Consider the following 19,959-nt stretch of genomic DNA (forward strand, 5'->3'; position numbering starts at 1 on the left):
TTATTGCAATAATTACCCCTTCTCTCCCACTACTCTCTCCTGGTTCTTACTTATGGCTGCTATTCTCAGTATCTTTTATCAGTAGTAAAATATTTTTTACTTTTTTCCAGCTGAGTATATTGTTGTGTTCTCCACGCTTTCTTCTTCACCCTCCTTTTTGACAGAACACATTTTACCTGGGCTTCAGTTGACTTTTATTTCTCAGCAACCTCAAATACATGTCTTTTGCCAGAACCTCTCTCGGTGCTTAGAAAGTTCTCATGTAGTTCTAGCTAAATATGGCCAAAAAATAAACTCATGACTTCTCAGAAAACATCTTTATCCTTCACTTTCTCATATCAACCTGTCTGTAAATTTGCAATATTTTTTTCTCTAGTCACTAACAGAAATACTTCTGCTTTTGCTCCTTGGACATTCAGGAGCCAGCACGAACCAAATTCTGTTCGTACTATCTTCTCAAACTCTTCTTCAAATCTAGCATCTCCTCTTCACAGCTTGAATTATGAGAATAGCGTTTTACTCAGGCGTCCCTGTCTCTTGTCTTCTGTCTAATTGCAACATATTGTCACAATCATACTTACCCTCTGCTTAAGAACCTCACCTGAGAAATAAAACTGGTTAACAAAACTATATGAAATCTCATATAGTAGTCAAAGAAATTCTAGTTAAAACAACAGAGCTGCTAATTTGACCAACAGATTAGTAAGGATAATAGAAATGGGAAACCACCTGTACTTGAGGTCAGAATTTGGAGGACAAATTTGGTAATATGTTTCAAGATTCTTAGAGGCATTTATACATGGGCAACTTTGAAAATCTGTCCTAAGTAAGTAATCCTCTGTACCCAAAAAAGCTTTATTTACATCATGAATTATGGGGGAAAAATGGAAGATAAGCTAAAAGCCCAAGAGTGAATTAAGAAAATGGTCATATAGTCAAAATGATATAGAGCCATTGAAAGTAATATTTTCCAAAAAATTTTCATAACATGAAAGTGCTTCTTTGGGTGGAAAAAAAAAAAAGCAATCTGTATAATCTTACACAGAATAAATTTACAGTTATGTTAAAATGCTTGGAATGGAAAGAACAAAAGAATTACATATTAATATGTTAGCAGTGGCTGTCTTTGAATAGTGGGGCAATAAGAAATATTTTTTCCTTTTTAATTTTCCATGCTCTCCAAATTTTCAACAGTCTACTTCTTTAGCAGTGAAGGGACAGCTTTTATTTAAATATAAGCCTGTCAGACTGACTGACATTTTTTAAATTAGTGGTTTTACAACTTTTTAAATCAAATCTCTCTAGCGGTAAAATAAATTGACTACATATCCCAGTTTGGCATATTTATATATAAATTGTATATATTTGCAATTGTATGAAATATTTTGTGTAAATTTATAAAATAAAAGTAAATTGAAAAGTATGAGATCAAAAATGTAAGTAGAAGTTCCAAGACTTTTTTCCGACACTCGTAGATGAGGAGTCTTACCCACCCTACCCTGGAGATCAGTGGTCCACAGCATAAAATAAACTTTGAAGGCAAATTTACTTGTTTATAGACTCAGCGCCTTCTTAGTGTCTAGCATATAGTAGATTTTCCAAAAAATTAGAATTATTAAATGAATAAAGTTTATGTAAAACAAAATGAGCAAATCATAGAGAACCAAGTATAATGTCTATTTGGGTGAAGTTATAGAAGGACCAGTTTGGGGAGGAAGGTCTTCCTAGATAGCCCTCAGAAATCCTTACTTTTTATATGTTGATATATCTGAAGAGTTTTATTAATGCTTATGAATTTAGTTATTCAGTTGATCTCAGTTTTAGCTGTCATTAATAAATGAGTTGTAAGCAACATTTTTACCAATGAAGATTGATTATGTAAGTAAAATTCTATAAGAGACTTTGAACTAGAAATATATATAAAATTTCATGTTGTTAATTCATTTACTTCTGCAGAAGTGTTCTGACATACCTTTTGATCATGAGCTAAGAGATAAGACTGGAAAATAATGAATAAGGAGTTAGAATAAGTCAGTCTAAAAAGACTTATAAAAATATAAAAACTTATAAACTTATAAAAATATAAGTTACAGCCTTTTAAAAAGCCTTCATTTTTTTCATCTGAAAATGAGGGAATGAGATAATTGATTTTTCATAATTCACTTAAAAATTCTATAATTTTGTCATGTTATTTAGATTGTACCTCCTTACCCTTCAATAATATTTAAGAATAATTGTAGATGATACACTATGTTACATGTTTTGAAAGTTACAGTGCTCAGTAATACCTAAAATTGTATAATGTTCCATAGCAGTTACTAAGAGCTTGTACATGGAGAATCAGCCAGAGATTTTTAAAGACATGTTTGTATATTTCTCAGCCCCACTCCCTCTTAAGATTCAGCTTCAGTATTTTATTTTTTAATTGCTTCCTTATACATTTTTTGTTTCCATGTTTCTTCAACTGTAGAAGAAACACATGCTCAGTGTGGGTTATTTAGAAAATATAAAATACATAATAAGAAAAAAGAGGGGCAACCCCATAATTTCATCACTTTAAAGCAAACCTATTAATCTTTTGTATATTTTCCTTTTTTTCCTCTGTAGTTTTTTTGGGAGGGGATGAATTTATAGTATATGTATAATTTTCCATTCTTTATTTCCCACCGAGAAGCATTTTGCCATTTAAAACACCTCTTACACATATTTTAAAGGGGGTATAATCTTTTGTTCTGTACTCTGGTTGCTTAGACATCAAGTGAAGTGTAGCCATTGTTACTACCACCACTACCTTCATCATCATCACCATCCTTTTTTTTAATCTTTATTTTAACAAATGAGCCAATGGTTCAGGGAATTTGTGTGAATTATCCAAGATTAAACACCCCCCAAAATGGCGCAGAATGACTGCAAGGGCTCAGATTTCTCACTATAGATCATTTGCTCCTTTGTGCCGCTGCGATACATCTAAAATCATTAAGCATTTTCATTTATTTGTTCACCCCATAAGCAATTATTTAGTGTCCACGTATGAGTGATAACAAATATATAAAGATGGATAAAATTAATCATAGCTAATATTTATTGAATTCTTCTTGGTGCCAGGCACTATTGTGTGTGCTTTACATGTATCAATTGACTTAAGACAACAACTTTATGAGGTAGATTACTTTTATTAGTTCCATTTTATTTATTTATTTATTTAAAGATTATTTATTTATTTATTTGACAGAGATAGCCAGCGAGAGAGGGAACACAAGCAGGGGGAGTGGGAGAGGAAGAAGCAGGCTCCCAGCGGAGGAGCTCGATGTGGGACTCGATCCCGGAATACCGGGATCACGCCCTGAGCCGAAGGCAGACGCCTAACAACTGCGCTACCCAGGCGTCCCATTATTAGTTCCATTTTAAAGATGAGGAGATTGAGGCACAGAGTTTAAGTAACAGCTAGTAAGTGATAGAGCTGGGATTTATTTAAGTCCAGCAAGTCTGGTCCAGAGTCCATACTCTTTAATGTATCCTAGGAGTTCATAAAATAAGATAAATCTGTATGAGGAGCTTTTCACATGCAGTACTTAACAAACATTTATTTGTGAAAGGATCTTATAAAAGCTGTGTTCTTTTCTGAATTGCTGAAACAGTCAAGGTTAAAGTTCTGTAAGTTGAATTTTGTGATTTTATTTTTAATCGATGCAGTTTTATTGATGCTTTAATAAGTGCTTATAGTGAGCTTCTAGTTTGCTCTGATATTTTAAATGAGTAAACATAGTTTTGTTTAAAAATTATCCCTGAAGAGCTAAAAAATCTTAACATATATCTCTGCTTGCTGTAGAAAGTAGGTCCTTAAAAGTGAAGGTGATAAATTCAATCTAAGTGTTAGCTCCTTGAGTATGTAGAAGTTTAGTATTTATATAAATGACTGTCATTAATTGTCTAGCTGCTGGTGAGGTTAGGCCTTATTTTAAAACCCAGCACATAGTAAGGTACTGGAATTCCCAAGTAATAGGAGACTGGGATTTTAGTACTGATCTTTCGTCAAGTCATTTGAGAGCTTTGTGTTGTTTTGTTGTTGTTTAAATTATTAAATCAGATTATAACAGCTATTGTTTCTTTCTCAGAATGTTGTTATGTGGAACAAATAAGATAGGATAGTAATCTGGAAAAGTAGAAAACACTAAACTCGTTCAAGGCACCACGATATTGAACAACTGAATAAGATAGGAGAGTATTCTGAAAAAGTAAATTAAACTAGTTCAAGGCACCACCACGTTATTGTCATTGTTGTTCACATAAAAGGTTCCTAGACTGTAGGTTGTTTTCTGATGAAACTAATCCATTTACTTTATCTTGACATATGTTTGCATTGTACTGTTGTATTAGGATTTTGTTGTACTGAATATTTCTTGAAATGTGTGCCCAAGTTAGAGGGCTTATATTTGCAAAGCTTGAAATTTGATATACAACTATGACTGATGATAAAAAAAGAATAGTGATTATATCAGAAATTTCACTGTAATGAATTAATGATAGAAAATGCATACTGTAGTTCATAAGTGTAATACACTAAACCTTAATAATATTTTTGCTTAAGTGAGCTCTTGGTACTTATTATTTTTAAAGCAGCATTTTCTAAAATGTGTTCCTTATAATATTAATTTAATGGGATGTTAACTAGTAGTTGCTAGCATCTCAAAAAGAGGTTTATGTTGCTAAATAAATTTGAGGTAAATTGAATTGAATTAGGTTAGACAGGCTTCTTTATTTGAGAACCTATTTAAGCCCAATAAAGTGCATCGTTTCCCCAAATTATTTGACCATGGAACTGTTTGCAAAATCATATCCTAGCACTCGTGTTCCACAGAGCTTACTTTCCCTTAACGTAAAGTAATTTGAATAGCAAGAAATTTACCCAGATTTATTTAAAAGATATGCAGTCTTATTAAAATTACATTTCTTACCACAGAGATTTCAAAATGTTAATTCTCTAAGCTAATGTCTCTCTTCTCTTAATTTGTAGGTTCGAAAAAAGGACCAGATCAATATTGAAACAAAGAACAAAACTGTTCGTTTTATTGGAGAATTAACTAAATTTAAGATGTTCACAAAAAATGATACATTACATTGTTTAAAGGTTAGTGCTGCATTATTTGAGTTGTTTTTAGTAGACAAATTTAAAGTTTTAGTTATAAATGCTGGAAAAAATGAGATAAGTAAGGAGTATCTGTTTAATCCTAAGGACAAGAAAGGAGTAAAAAAGAATGTTAAACAGATAAACAGAGTTGAAAACAAATAATAGTATGGTAGGTAGAAATGCAGCTATCACAGTAATTACATGAAATATGAAAGGACAAAATACATAAAGTAAAAGCCTGAAGAATCTAAGACTGGATTAAAACAACACTGTAGGCTGCCTGCAGGAAAGATAAATCTGAAGACCAGAAAGGCTAACGTAAAAAAATGGGAGAAATATACCATGGAAGCACTTAGACTTAAAGTCACCTGGTTTCAGGGCACCTATGTGGCCCAGTCGGTTGAGCGTCCAACTCTTGGTTTCACCTCAGGTGGTGATCCCAGGGTCGTGGAATCGAGCCCCATGTTGGGCTCTATGCTCAGTGTAGAGTCCGTTTGACATTCTCTCTCCCTTCCACTCATGCTCACTCTTTCGCTCGCTCTCTCTGAAATAAATAAATCTTTAAAAAAAATCGCCTGTTTTTATTATCAGGCAATTAAGGTACAAAGCATTTATTATAAATAAAGAAGGACAATTCATAATGATGAAGAGATAATTTTAGCAGGAAACTATTACCTTCCTGAATCGGTATGAATCCAGTAAGGGACCCTCAAAATATGTAAAGTAAAAATTAGCAAGGAAAGAAGTAAACAAATCCACAGTCATAGTGAGAGACTTTGAGACACCTTTCACTAACTGAAAGAAGAGGCAGGCAAAATGAGTACATATATACAGAATTGAACAATACAGTTAACAGCCTGGATCTAATTGACACTATACCCAACAGCATCAGAACTTAAAGTCTCTTCAGATGCACATGGATCATTTACCATAATTAACAACAAAAAAATCACAGCAAATTAGAAAAGACTGAAATTATTCAGATTATGTTTTCTATCCACAATGGAATTAAGCTAGAAATTTGTAAGTAATTGTATGTGGAAAAGCTGATGCAGCAGAGATGGAATAATTCTGTATTTGGAATTGATCACAACTAACAATGACAAATTTTGTATCAAATTGATTTCCTTAGGATATTAGGTATTTTACACTAAGTGGGTCTCATTCAGGTACATTTGGAAAACCCTGAGTTAAAACAAATTTATCAAGTTTCTTTACTGCTTGATTTCTTGAGAGTCTTTTTAAAATATTAATAGTCATTGTAAATACTCAAGAGTTTAAGTTTCCTAAACCTACTTGGAATGTCTCAGAAGACAACAGAGCACGTTTAGGGAAACTCTGGACAGCATTTTAAGAGCGATTGTGAAAGATTTCTCAATGCTGTATTTGAAGGAAATCTTACCATGGAACGATTTAAACATTAGTATACTTCTTTATAGTAATTATTACAAATACATAGGAAGGATATATGTTTCTTTGACCTAGAAATTCCATTTCTATATGTTTGCTTTAAGGAAATAATAAATATGTGCACAAATTTATCTACAAGGTTGTTTGTCCCACAGTTGGTTAAGTAGCAAGAAATAGTAAACACTTTTAATATCCAATAAATAAGAATCACTTAAGTTTTAGTGTAGTTCATATTATGCAGTAATGCACCCCTTTTAAATCATGCCATAGAAGGATAAATAAGGACAGAGCAAAATAGTCATATTAGCTAAAAATAAAACCAAGTTATTAAATAATGCGATATGTTTGAATCAAAACTGTTTTGGTTTAGAAAATATGCATATAGGGGCGCCTGGGTGGCGCAGTCGTTAAGCATCTGCCTTCGGCTCAGGGCGTGATCCCAGCGTTCTGGGATCAAGCCCCACATCAGGCTCCTCCACTAGGAGCCTGCTTCTTCCTCTCGCACTCCCCCTGCTGCGTTCCCTCTCTCACTGGCTGTCTCTCTGTCAAATAAATAAATAAAATCTTAAAAAAAAATATGCATAGAGAAAGATTCGGAGGATAAATACCGAAATGTTACAGTAATGTGTTACGTTTGTAAATTTCATACGAGCCTGTTGTGGTCAGAATTTTACAGTTAAATGTCATACAAACCAAAACAAAAAAGTGATTTAGAAAATGTTAGCTGTGTATGTCATAGTTGTTTAAATACATAGAATCTAATGGTCATTATAGAGAAAGGGCTTTGATACTAGTTCTCGTGTATTTATCTGAAAGAAAAGGCATTAAGTATATTGAAGATTTTATATAAAATTTTTTTGGCTGAACAAAGATACTCAGCAATGAAGCTTGTTAAGCCAAAGTAGACTAGCTTTTGTTTTTCACACTTGACATTTTTTAAGTTGTTATACACATTAGATCTGTATTTTCTTTTTTTAATAGGATTGAAGTATTGTCTTTGTGTTTTCTCATCATCATTATTATTACAGATGCTTCTATCAGACTTTTCGCATCACCATATTGAAATGGCATGTACTCTATTAGAAACATGTGGAAGATTTCTTTTCAGATCACCAGAATCACACCTGAGGACCAGTGTACTTTTGGTAAGGACTTGAGGATCCTAGCAAGAGCTTGAGGTTCTTGATTTACTTCAGGGCTTAGAAATATTGACCAGTGCCTATGATCTTGCTCTGCTATATAAATAAAAGCATTTCTACCTAAACTAGAACCTCCATATTTATGTGCTGCGGCCATTCCAGGAGAGTTGTAGGAATTTTTCTCATTTGGCTGCCAGTGAGTTCATTGTATTGTAAAGGAGGATTAAGTTCAACCACAAATACCTTTTGATAAATGATGCAAATGAGCAAGTACTGTTACTACTGTTTAGTTAGAGCCGTTTTTTTTTTATGGATGTTCTTGAATGTTCGAAGAAGCCATTGTTAATGTGCCATAAGCATATAAATTACAAACTTAAAAATATAAAATTTAATTTAAAAATTAAAAACTGTAAGCTTGAAAAGTTAACTTGGGGTAGAAGCTATTTCTTAAGCTACTTAAGATGCTGACATGGCCATCAGGTTTATTAAGCAGTTAAGTTATTATGCTTATTGATAATATCCATGCATTCTCTTGCAGCCTTGGGAGGGTGGGAAGTGTGGTGGCAGAGGGAAGATTGGTGTTAGTGTTAAAGAGATCTCAGGTTTAGGAATCCCTGGGCATATACTGTCATTACATCAGTGTTACTGTTATGAAAGTCTTGATTATATCATTTTCTTTAGATAACTTATATTTTTTAGAATCCATGTGTGAACCTGAATGCTCTCTGCCAATAATATTTAATATGAAGAAACCTGAGAATTTATTTCTAATAAACAAAAATATTAACATGGGGGCTGTCAAATGGAATTGATTTCCAAATTCTCTCTAGGCTTATATCACACTAACCACTTGAAGTTCAAATTTGATCATAACAAGGAAGAAGCTCTTCTTGGTCTCAGGCTCTTAAAGTTAAATGAGACTGTGTGTATAAAAATGTAATAGAGCTAGCTTTTAATGTCTTGTATTTATTTATGGTATTTGAATCCTCTGTTTTTGCTAGGGAAAACATTTACCAGTCATGGTGGTATGCATGAATATTGGATTGGCTCAGTGGATCTTTTCCGCTCTTACAGCAAAAGCAGCTAGTTTTTATCACTGGTTGACTAGATCTGTTTTGAATCACCACCTCTTGAGTTGACGCTCAGGGCTGTGGACAAGTCATAAACCTTGGGTGCTTTTAGTTTTCTTGTTTGTAGAGCTGTGTCAGAGCCTAAGGCCTAACACCAAGCAGTCATGGACTAATTTGTTCTAAAAACATGGTTTTGGTATAGTAGTATGCTAGTACATTCTTAGGAATACCTAGTGAGTGGGGTTTTTTTTTTCCTTTTCTAGTCCTATACTGAAATCCTGTCACTGAGAATAGAAATTTGGTTAGGAATAAACATTAGAATGAAAGTATTTTGACTTAGACTTTTTTATTTTAGGAGCAAATGATGAGAAAGAAACAAGCAATGCACCTTGATGCAAGATATGTTACAATGGTGGAGAACGCATATTACTACTGCAACCCACCTCCAGCTGAAAAAACAGTGAAAAAGAAACGCCCTCCTCTCCAGGAATATGTCCGGAAACTTTTGTACAAGGATCTCTCCAAGGTTACCACTGAGAAGGTAAATCTCATTGAAATCATAAAGTAATAGTCAATTCGAGATCTGTAGTAGTGCTGAGATGATATAATACTCAACTGAATTAATTCTTTTTCATCCTAATGATTATGGTATTAAGAGCAGTGCACTTGGCTTCTAGCCTGTGCACTAAATTGTTTAGGTCAAGAACATATATTTTAGTTTCTCCAGATCAGTTTGTTTATAAATGGTTTTAGTGTTCGACAAAGTACGGATAAGGAATGTAAGCAGCTTGCATTATTCACATTTTGTAATTGGAGACATTGAAGCAGAGCTGTTAAAGTTTCAGCAGTGAAGTTTAGGAGAGTTAAGATTAGATGACAAGTTGAATTGCGATTGCTTCTGTACAGGTCATCCTAAGATGGAAGTCATATGGTGATACGTAATATATAGGACATATGTTTTGTTTTCCTTTTATGATTCTTACTCTGACGTGGTAATCCTTCTAATTTTAATTTTGGTGCTATTTATATTTGAAATTACCACTTTGTTTCTGATATTCTGTAATGAATTTGACTTTAGGTATTCTGCTTCAGTACAGGGAATCCTAACCTTGAGTGGGCTTTAGGAGGTCCATGGCCCTCTGAAATTTCATAATTTTGGTTTCCAGAAAAGGTTAAGAAGTGCTGACCTGTTTCCTTAATTATTGCAGTTACCTGTTAGAAACTTAACTTTTAAGTAGGATATGTTGAACAGAACATTTCATGGTTAACTCTGCAAGTTGAAACAACACAGTGTAGAACTTTTTTCTTTTTAGGGAAAAAAAATGTAAAACAAGCTGCTGGACAGAGAAAACCTATGGGGAGGAGAAAAGGTGTGTGGTAATACACGCATTATACATGGGTAATAAGGAATGATCATGCGACTTTGGAAATTGGATTCAACTTTCAGAGAGTCAGAGATAGTAGTTGTTTCAAATGACAAACAATTTGAAAGCTGTTTTAGAATTAGCTAAAAGTTTAAAAAATATAGGTTGCTTTGTGGTTGAGACAACATTAACATTTCCACTGAAGCTGATTTGAGAACATTAAATTAAGTGCTTGAAAGATGGATGGTGGCTAGGGTGCCTGGATGGCTCAGTTGGTTAAGCGTCTGTCTTTGGCTCAGGTCATGATCTCAGGGTCCTGGGATTGAGCACGACATTGTGCTCCCTGCTCAGCAGGGAGTCTGCTTCTACTTCTCCCTCTCCCCGCTGCTCCTTCTCTCTCTCTCTCTCTCTCTCTCTCTCAAATAAATAAATAAATGAAATCTTAAAAAAAAAAAAAGATGGATGGTGGCTATAGAGAGGAAAGAGTGCTTTGCGATCTGCCAATAGTATCCTTTTTTTTTTCTTTCTTTTTTTTTTTTTTTCAGAATAAAGATGGAAGGAACTTGATTACTAGGTAGAGCTCTGCTCACCATCTCATTACCAGTAGAGTTTTTGAAATAGTAATGGCTAACTTTTATGCGGTACTTATAATGAGCCAGACAATTTCCTATGTACCTCACGTATTTTAACTTGTCTAATCTTTAACAACAAACTGTGGAGTAAGTGCTGTTATTATCCCCCCTTTACACATGAGGAAACAGGATGCTGTGTAATGTTAGTCTTGATGTCGTATCCTCCATCTTAAGTGATCTTTTAACCCACTGATCTTGGGTTTATTTATTTACTGGAAATTTTTGATTTATAAAAAGTATCTGAGATTATTTACATTATTGATTTGCAAAAGAAAATACTGTTTTTGGTAAACCTTGGTATATGTTTTTACTGACCAGATTTTATGAGTATATACTATTAGCCTGATTGAAGATCTGGAAACTCTAGGAAATTTGGGGTATGATGAAGAGATGTTGGGCAAATATGAATAAATTTTGCCAGTAGTTAGAAGTCTCTCACTTTTCCTGTCTCTAAAGTGAAGAAGCTGGTAGAGGATCTCTAAAGTATTTTTCATTGCAAAAGTTCTATGACTGCAAAATGAAAATATCTATATTGGTATATTAGAGTATGACGTACTTACCTTAAAATTGAAACAACATTCTTTCCGTGTAGGTTTTGAGACAGATGCGAAAGTTGCCCTGGCAGGACCAAGAGGTGAAAGACTATGTTATTTGTTGTATGATAAACATCTGGAATGTGAAATATAATAGTATTCATTGTGTAGCCAACCTCTTAGCCGGACTGGTCCTCTACCAAGAAGATGTCGGAATCCATGTTGTGGATGGAGTTTTAGAAGATATTCGATTAGGAATGGAGGTAATAAAGACTTTCCTTAAAGTCATCAAATTGGAGTTTGTGGAGAATTTAAATAACTTTTAAATCCGGGGGCGCCTGGGTGGCACAGCGGTTAAGCGTCTGCCTTCGGCTCAGGGCGTGATCACAGCGTTATGGGATCGAGCCCCACATCAGGCTCCTCCGCTATGAGCCTGCTTCTTCCTCTCCCACTCCCCCTGCTTGTGTTCCCTCTCTTGCTGGCTATCTCTATCTCTGTCGAATAAATAAATAAAATCTTAAAAAAAAAACAAAAAACTTTTAAATCCGATTATTGAAAAATAATCTGGGAACCTTCCTTTTCCCTTAGGATGTCAATTTACTATTTCTTCAGAGTTAATGTTTTCTTAATGAACCCTGTTGTCTCAGATTTCCTAGTCGTCTTTCAAGCTAGTGCTGGAGAGTTTTTTCGCTTCTTTTTCTCAAGTTCAACTAGGCTTATTTTGGAAGAATATAGTAGATTTTAATTATTTCTGGGGCACTAGAACTCAGGTTATAGGAATCTATGAATCTCTTAATTAGATGAATTGGTAATCTTTTGATAAGAATTTCTATAAACTGTTTCCTCTTTCTGTTGGCTTATCATTTCCTTAATTCATGGATTACAGAAAAATAAGTTATGGGAGCTAATAGGGAGAATTACATGTTAACTGTGTCATCAACTCAGTTAATGATAGCTTAATACTAAATCTAACATTTAACTTGTTCTTTTTATTAAAACATTTTAAAAATAGCCATTTCTTAGAGAAAAAGGATACCTGGAAGTGATCACTTTATTAAAAAAGAAGGAAAAACCCCATTTTTTAAAAATCTGTTTTGTGTTCTTTCAGTAATTGGTATTATCAAGTGACAGAGGAGAATTTTACCTCTTTTCAACACATTACTATTCTTTAATGGAAATTTGTTTTTTGTTTTTTTCCTTTAGGTTAATCAACCTAAATTTAATCAGAGACGTATCAGCAGTGCCAAGTTCTTAGGGGAACTTTATAATTATCGAATGGTGGAATCAGCTGTTATTTTTAGAACTCTTTATTCTTTTACTTCATTTGGTGTTAACCCAGATGGCTCTCCAAGTTCACTAGACCCTCCTGAGCACCTTTTCAGAATCAGACTAGTGTGCACTATTTTGGATACCTGCGGCCAGTACTTTGACAGAGGTTCCAGTAAACGAAAACTTGATTGCTTCCTTGTATACTTTCAGGTATGTAAACTCAGATATGCAGTTCAGCATCATTTAATGCATTGCTGTGTTATAGGAAATATTCGAGAAGAAACAGGCTAGCATTCATATATCACATGTAAGGTGTGTTCATCATTATATTGGATTTTTTCTTCCTGCAAGTATGCTCTAGAGATTAAAAATATATGATGAATTCTACTATATAAACATTCTACTTGCATGGTCACTTTTATGGTTAATAACGATTGATCATTAATTTTGGGAATTATTTTGGTATGGTTTATAAATTTGGTATAGTAATTTATGGATTATAATGTTTGGTATGGTAATTTATGAATTAAATCACTCATGATTTTTGTACATCTGATAACATTTTTAACTCATCTGTGTTCTGATTTTACATTTAAAATTCTTGTTTCTAAACGATTTCACTTTTTTTTTTTAAGAAAAACTATCATTTTGGGGGAAATATGTTATTTTCAACACAGGAAAAAATATTTGTTCATTCATGGTAAATTCTTGGGTTGTACTTCCCTATCTTAATTTCAGTTCATTACGTAAACTTACGTAATTTAGATTAAGTACAGTATAAATTCAGAAACAAATCTGGAGACACTTCTACAAATTTTATAAGGTTGGTGTTCCAGAAGTTAACTTAGGTTTAGGTTGAACTGCTCACTGTTGAATTCTCCATGTGTTACTGAAATGAAGTACCAAAAGTACCATTCAGTTCTATATGATCGTTCTATTCTATATAATCTCTTGTTAGTGTTTTCTTTATTTATTGGTGAAGAAAATAAATTTAAAACTATAACTTTTGAAGTATCAAAAACATATCCATATAGTGGCTGGTGTTAAGTGGAGGCAAATACTCTGGGGGAAGAGCGGTTGTTAACTTTGTTCTATCACTGTACCTATGCAGTAGAGGACAGCTTATTACTCCCTTGTTTTCTGAATTGATAAGAAGAAAATGAGAAGGGAGTTTTGCAAATTTGAAGTCAGATTGCCTGTTGTATGTAAGGACTATCTTAAGTTGGAGACTGTATAGAAAACCAAAGTTTTGCTGCAAAATGTGATCTGTAACTATCAGCATCGAAAGTAAACTCTCTTTCACAAGACTGTTCTTATTTGCATTCACTCTGAAATCCCAGACTGAGAGAAAAAAGCCACTCAGAAATATCCAGGAGCAGATTGAGACAAAAGTATTTTTTGATTAACAAGCAGAAATGTGTAGCAGGATCTACCTAGGGAATTGGGAGTAAGGAGTGAGTGAGGTCTGGGGAATGAGGGCAGTATGTTCTAGGTCAGAGAATGTACAGTTAAGTATGGGAAGGCCAGGCGAAAAGGACCACCTGCAGCAGTGCTTCTAAACTTTAATATACATATGCATCACCTGGAGGTACTGTTAAAATGCAGATTGTGATTCATTTGGTCTAGGGTGGGGGCCCAAGAGTCCGCATTTTTAACAAGCTCCCAGTTGAGGTCCCCACTTTGAGGAGCAAGGACCTAGAACAAACTGGAAAGGAGAGAGCACCCAGAAGAATACCCTTTTATATATACAAGCAAATTCTTGGGTTGTGCTTTTTAGTTAAAAATGTAGAAAATAGAATGAAGGAACCAGGCTAGGAGGAGAGAGGGAAGATCTCTAAACCGTGCCATATACACAGTAGCTGTTCAATAAATGCTTGTGGATTAATGATTTTTCCTTATTTCAAAAACTGTATCTCCAGATACTTTAATTGACCTGTTTAAAAATCAAAGCAGGGAGCATAGAGAAAATAATAAAACATCAAAACTGTGGCTTTGAATCTTGTTGCTTTTGTTGTTTTGTAAAATAAATACTTAAACCCTGTTTGGTGTTTGGGAGTGGGGTTTCTGCCTTGTTTTAGTACCTGGAAATTTTTTTGATATTTTATTTATGATTTTTCCTCACCTTTAAAAAGGATTTTTGACAGCTGTAATAAAAAAAATTAAAATCATCAAATGGTTTAGGAACTGGATTAGGATTATTGTTGACCATTAATAAAAATGGTAGGTGTTTTGTACAACTTTTTAGCTTAGTTATTATAACTAGGTTACATCAATATAGATTATTATTTTAAAATATTTTTGTTATTGATTTCTTATAGCTAAATTTATTTTTCATTTATTATCAGCGTTATGTTTGGTGGAAGAAAAGTTTGGAGGTTTGGACAAAAGACCATCCATTTCCTATTGACATAGATTACATGATCAGTGATACACTAGAACTGCTAAGACCAAAGATCAAACTCTGTAATTCTCTGGAAGAATCCATCAGGCAGGTACACGACTTGGAACGAGAATTCTTAATAAAACTAGGTAAGCAATTAATTACAGAGAGAAAATAAAAATGATATTTGGCGGATTGTTTCTAGAATTTGCTTTATATTGTTATCAGAGTTTGCTTTTGTATACTTTCTGTTTCCAATGTTGAGTGTTACCTAGTAGTGTTAGGTAAGACCTGAGTGGCATACTTCTTGATTTCATTAAATAACCCCAAGTTGGAGGAAAACAGTCACATAAGACTTTGAAGGAAAGGATAGTGATGGAAAAACACTCTCCTGTCAGCCTCTCTTAATTAGTAAAATTTTTGGTTGCTAATGCAAAACGCTTTTGATGAAAGAATCTCTTATATATACAGTATTTATTTTCAACAAGCATTATTTCCTAAAATAGTACAGGCTAGACACTGTAGGGGGAGTATCTGTTAGAAGTTTTGAAACTACCCTGTGGAATTTCAGACCTTATTCCCTGGGAGAGTTGTCTCTATTTCTAAGGACTAGAGAAAATGTGAGAACTATGTGCCGTAGGACAGTTGGTCTATTTACTTTCTCAACATCCTTCCAAGACTGCTCCAGAAGAAGAGTTAGCTCTTGAAGGGACTAGGAGCTGACGAACTTTGTCAGTGGAAATAACTGGAATGACGTGCAGCCTTACCAATCTGGTTTGCTTGCTAATAGTTCTTAGCATGTTAGCATGTTTTATTGTAGTCATTTCAAAGTGACATGTTTTTAGGCTGTTAAATTAGTGTTTTATTTCCTGCCAGCTCTTGGTACCCATATGTCTGTCATTAGGAGATCCTTAAGCTTCACCATTTATGCTAACTGCATAAATTTACTGTGTTGCATATCTAAAGAACTACTTTTCATGGGAAAGGTAGTTGTGACTTTTTTCCTCTAAAACTGTTCTTTTCATATTATATCCAGCATTTTAATAGGATTTCTTTCTCCAAAGATCCATCCTCCCTTGGAGAATATGATTGCTGCTATCTATTTGAGCAGTATTTTTAAAGGTGCTACTGATTGTGCAACTATTCACTTTTCTACCACTCCACCCATTAGGGCATATGTGATTCCTTTGTTCTTTGAACTTTGTCCCAAGTTATCTGCTTTTTTTTTTCCTTTTCAAATTTCCAAGTGTATAAAATGATCATTTCAGGCAGAGTACTCATTTGTCTTAATTATTTCATTTACTTCAAATGCTTTTTTTAAAATTTTTTATTTTTAAGATTTTATTTATTTGAGAGAGAGAGCATGAGAAGGTGGGGGGAGGGCAGAGGGAGAGGGAGAAGCAGACTCCTTGCTGAGCAGGGAGCCCAACACAGGGCTCAATCCCAGGACCCTGAGATCATGACCTGAGACAAAGGCAGACACTTAACTGACTGAGCCACCCAGGCGCCCCTACTTCAGATGCTTTGATATAGTTAAGTCTTAGCCTTGTTTCCCAAAAACTTTTACCAGTGGTACTCTCTGTGTAGTGGGCATCAGGTAACACTAGTTTGACACCTAGCTTGGTAGAAGTAAAGAGTGTGGTGTGCTTTATCCTTTATAGAGCAAAGGGTTAAGTTAAAGGACCTTAGGCTTCTTTTGAGAGATCTGTTCTTGTTTAGAATATGGGAAGGAAAAAAACAGGCCACCATTTGTGAAACAAACTCTAAAAGATGATGACAACTAGAATCAATATGCTCCCAAGTTGTCCCATTTTCCTCCTGTTTTAGAGTCTAAATATCAGGAAGAAGATGTACATGAACGAATCTGTGTTGAATCTATTTCCTATTGATAAACCATAAGAGCATACAGTATCTTGCCTTTGATAGTTTTTTTGTTTTCAAGTACTTTGTAAATTCATTATTATTTTAACTTTATAATAGCCCAGTGCTAACATAATAGTTAATGAGAAAGCACTACAAAGTTCCCTTGTATTTTGAAAGTCATTTTAATATAATTAAAAGTAGTACTTGTTTGGAGCACCTGGGTGGCTCCATTGTTTAAAGAGCCGGCTCAGTTTCAGGTCATGATCTCAGGGTTGTGGGATTGAGCCCCACCTCAGGCTCTGCGCTCAGTGCGGAGTCTGCTTGAGGATTCTCTCTCTCTCTCTGCCCTTCCCCTCACTCTCTCTCTCACTAAAATGAATAAATACACCTTTAAAAAAAAAAGTAATGCTTGTTCATGGCAGAAATTGTGAAAAATACCAAGAAAACAAAAATCACATTCCATACACAAGAATAATCATCTGTTAACATTTTTTGGTATATGTTCTATTCTTTTAAAATTTTTTCACATGTTTGCAGTTTTATAACTGGATTTTTCCCTACCTAATATATTATGAAATTTCTTCCTAACATCATATATTTTTCTAATTCTTAATTGTATTCCTTTGTATGAATGTGCCATAATTTAATTAATCCTATTGTTTGATGCTTAGGTTATTTCCAGTAATTTTACATTACTATAAATAACATTTTTGTGTGATATTTGTGTGTATCTTGGTTTTCTCAATATAGACATAGAATTACTGGCTAAGACATTCTCTTTAAGAACAAAACCAAAATGGTTATAGGCAATATAATTTAATCTGGTTTTGGAACTTCTAGATTGTATTATAGCATAAGGAACAGAAATGAGGGAAACAGAAGTGAAAAAGAAAAGAAGCCATGTGAATAAATTATAAAGCCACAGTGTATTTCACGAATTAGAAATAAAATCAGTAGACCAGAATAAAAGGCCTACAGGTACCACCAGTTAAATACAAAATAATTTATATATAATGACCTAGGAGTCTTAAAAATAGGATAAGGGCAACATGTTGGTCAGCATTTTGGAGGAAAATTGATATAGAGCCACATCTTATCAAACTCCAGATGGATTGAGCAGTTAAGTATTTATTTTTAGAAATGCTTGGGTGGCTCAGTTAAGCGTCTGCCTTCGATTCAAGTCATGATCCCAGGGTCCTGGGATTGAGTCTGCCTCAGACTCCTGCTCGGTGGGGAGCCTGCAACCTCTACCTACAGCTCTCCCTGCTTGTTCTCTCCCTCTCTGTCTCTTGCTCTCTAGCAAATAAATAAATAAAATCTTTTTTTTTTAAGTATTTTTAAATATAGATCTGATGATCAAGTATTTGGAGAGGCATTAATTTTCCCGAATTCTAAAACAGTAGAAGAAAGCATATGCGTGGCAACATATTTGGGTGTTTAAAGCTTTTATAAACTAGAAAAATAAAATTAAAGTGAAAATAGTTTCCATGGCAGGTTAGTTTCACTTACATAAAGAGCACAGGCGAATTGGTAATAAAATAGAATTCCCCAATGGATAAATGAACATGACATATTCATGGGGGGCGGAGGAGAATTGGTGTTTTTATTGAGTACTGTCTAATGCCAGAATGACACAGGGAGGTAATGTTAGTTATATTTGACAAATCAAAACACTAGGTTAACCTGTCAAGCCAGAATTCGAAGACTGTGCTCTCTCTGACATATTAAGTATGGGAGGAAATGCTCAACATGTCTAGTAAGGAGAAAAATACAATTTAAAGTAGTCTGAAAGGAAGTATTACAATTATTACTATCTCTGTTACGAGCAGGAGAACTGAGGCACCAAGCAGCATTTTGTTGTTTGTATTTTGTTAACCCTATGTCCTGAGGTGTAAATTTTTATCTCCCATTGTTTATTTTAGATTGACAGTGTCCTAGGGATCAACAACTGGATAATTATTATATTGCTTAGCAAATACAAAATATATTTATAAATTGCCTTTGAAAGTAACCTGCAGTGCAAATAAAATGTGTTAGAAATAGTCTGTATTTTCCTTACAAATTAGAAGTATGATTATCAAAACAAAGAACTTACACATTATAGTTCTTCCCATGATGCATGTTTTAAATGGATAGAACAAAGGTGTAAGGTGTAAGCTCATGCCATGTGAGTTTATCAGCACTGTGATATTTTCACTCAGAATGTTTAGATTTAGATGTGACTTTGTTTTTTGCCTTTGATAACTTAAATAACAATCCAGTATTCTGCTTCTTAAAGTCCCTATAAATAACTAAATAAATGTATATGTATAAAATCTGTATTTGTATCTGAAAACTAATAAGTGATAGAGAAATTTTAAGTTGATGGGTTCTCAGTCTGAAACACCAACTTCTTTTTTCAGCATTAATTTTCCTTTCTGAGCATTATCCAACTTTCCTTAATTTTTATTCACTACTTTAATCACCCTGCACTTTCGTATTTTTATCAGTTCTTGGTTAATTTCTTCAACATAAGATACCGGAATAATTTTTTACTCTTATTGGTTAGGTTATTCAAATTCTCTGGGCTTCAGTATTCCTCATAAAATGAAAGAATTAAATCATTACATGATTGCTAAAGTTTCTTTCTGCTCTAATCATCTAAGAGTCTGAATAAACAAGTATTTACTAAACACCTACTGTGTATTTATCAATATATGGCCTCTGGTAAGTTTTGAATATATAGAACAAGTTCTTTGTCTTCAAGGCCCTTATAATCTGATGTAACGTTTATGAAATCATTAGAAAAAAACATTACATGGTGTATCCTTAAATGTAAAGTGCTATGAGAAATTCTCCAAGTGCTTTAGGAGAAAGTAGGAAGAGTAATAGATTCAGGTACTCATTGCGTTTATGCAGGAAGTAAAATTTAGACTGAACTTAGAGAATGTATAGGAAGGACTGAAAGTGTACATTGAAGGATATTCTCTGTTGAGAAGAGTATCAGATGAGCAGGATTCCAAGATCTGTGCCAGAAAAGAGGCCCAGCTGTAGGAGAAGGCTCAGGAGAGAGCCCGGGAAAGTCAGATCAGATGAGGCATCTTGAAAGTAGAGAGAGTGGTTTGGAATTCAAATGTTAATTAAGAAGAATTGACTAGGCAGTGAGCTGTGGATGAACAAGCGAGGTGGAAG

General features: G+C 34.1%; 1 protein-coding gene across 1 annotated transcript in view; it reads left to right on the plus strand.

Moving 5' to 3' along the window:
* UPF2 (UPF2 regulator of nonsense mediated mRNA decay) overlaps positions 1-19,959 on the plus strand; it is a 105,570-nt gene that overhangs the window by 57,292 nt on the left and 28,319 nt on the right. The window contains exons 10-15 of the mRNA XM_045793925.2: positions 5,015-5,128; positions 7,567-7,683; positions 9,103-9,288; positions 11,336-11,539; positions 12,480-12,755; positions 14,891-15,074. Coding sequence (XP_045649881.2) covers positions 5,015-5,128; positions 7,567-7,683; positions 9,103-9,288; positions 11,336-11,539; positions 12,480-12,755; positions 14,891-15,074 — 1,081 coding nt within the window. The remainder of the gene's footprint in view (positions 1-5,014; positions 5,129-7,566; positions 7,684-9,102; positions 9,289-11,335; positions 11,540-12,479; positions 12,756-14,890; positions 15,075-19,959) is intronic.

This window comes from Ursus americanus, chromosome 31, assembly GCF_024610735.1.
Source record: "Ursus americanus isolate L20-20 chromosome 31, mUrsAme1.1.p, whole genome shotgun sequence".
NCBI lineage: Eukaryota > Metazoa > Chordata > Mammalia > Carnivora > Ursidae > Ursus > Ursus americanus.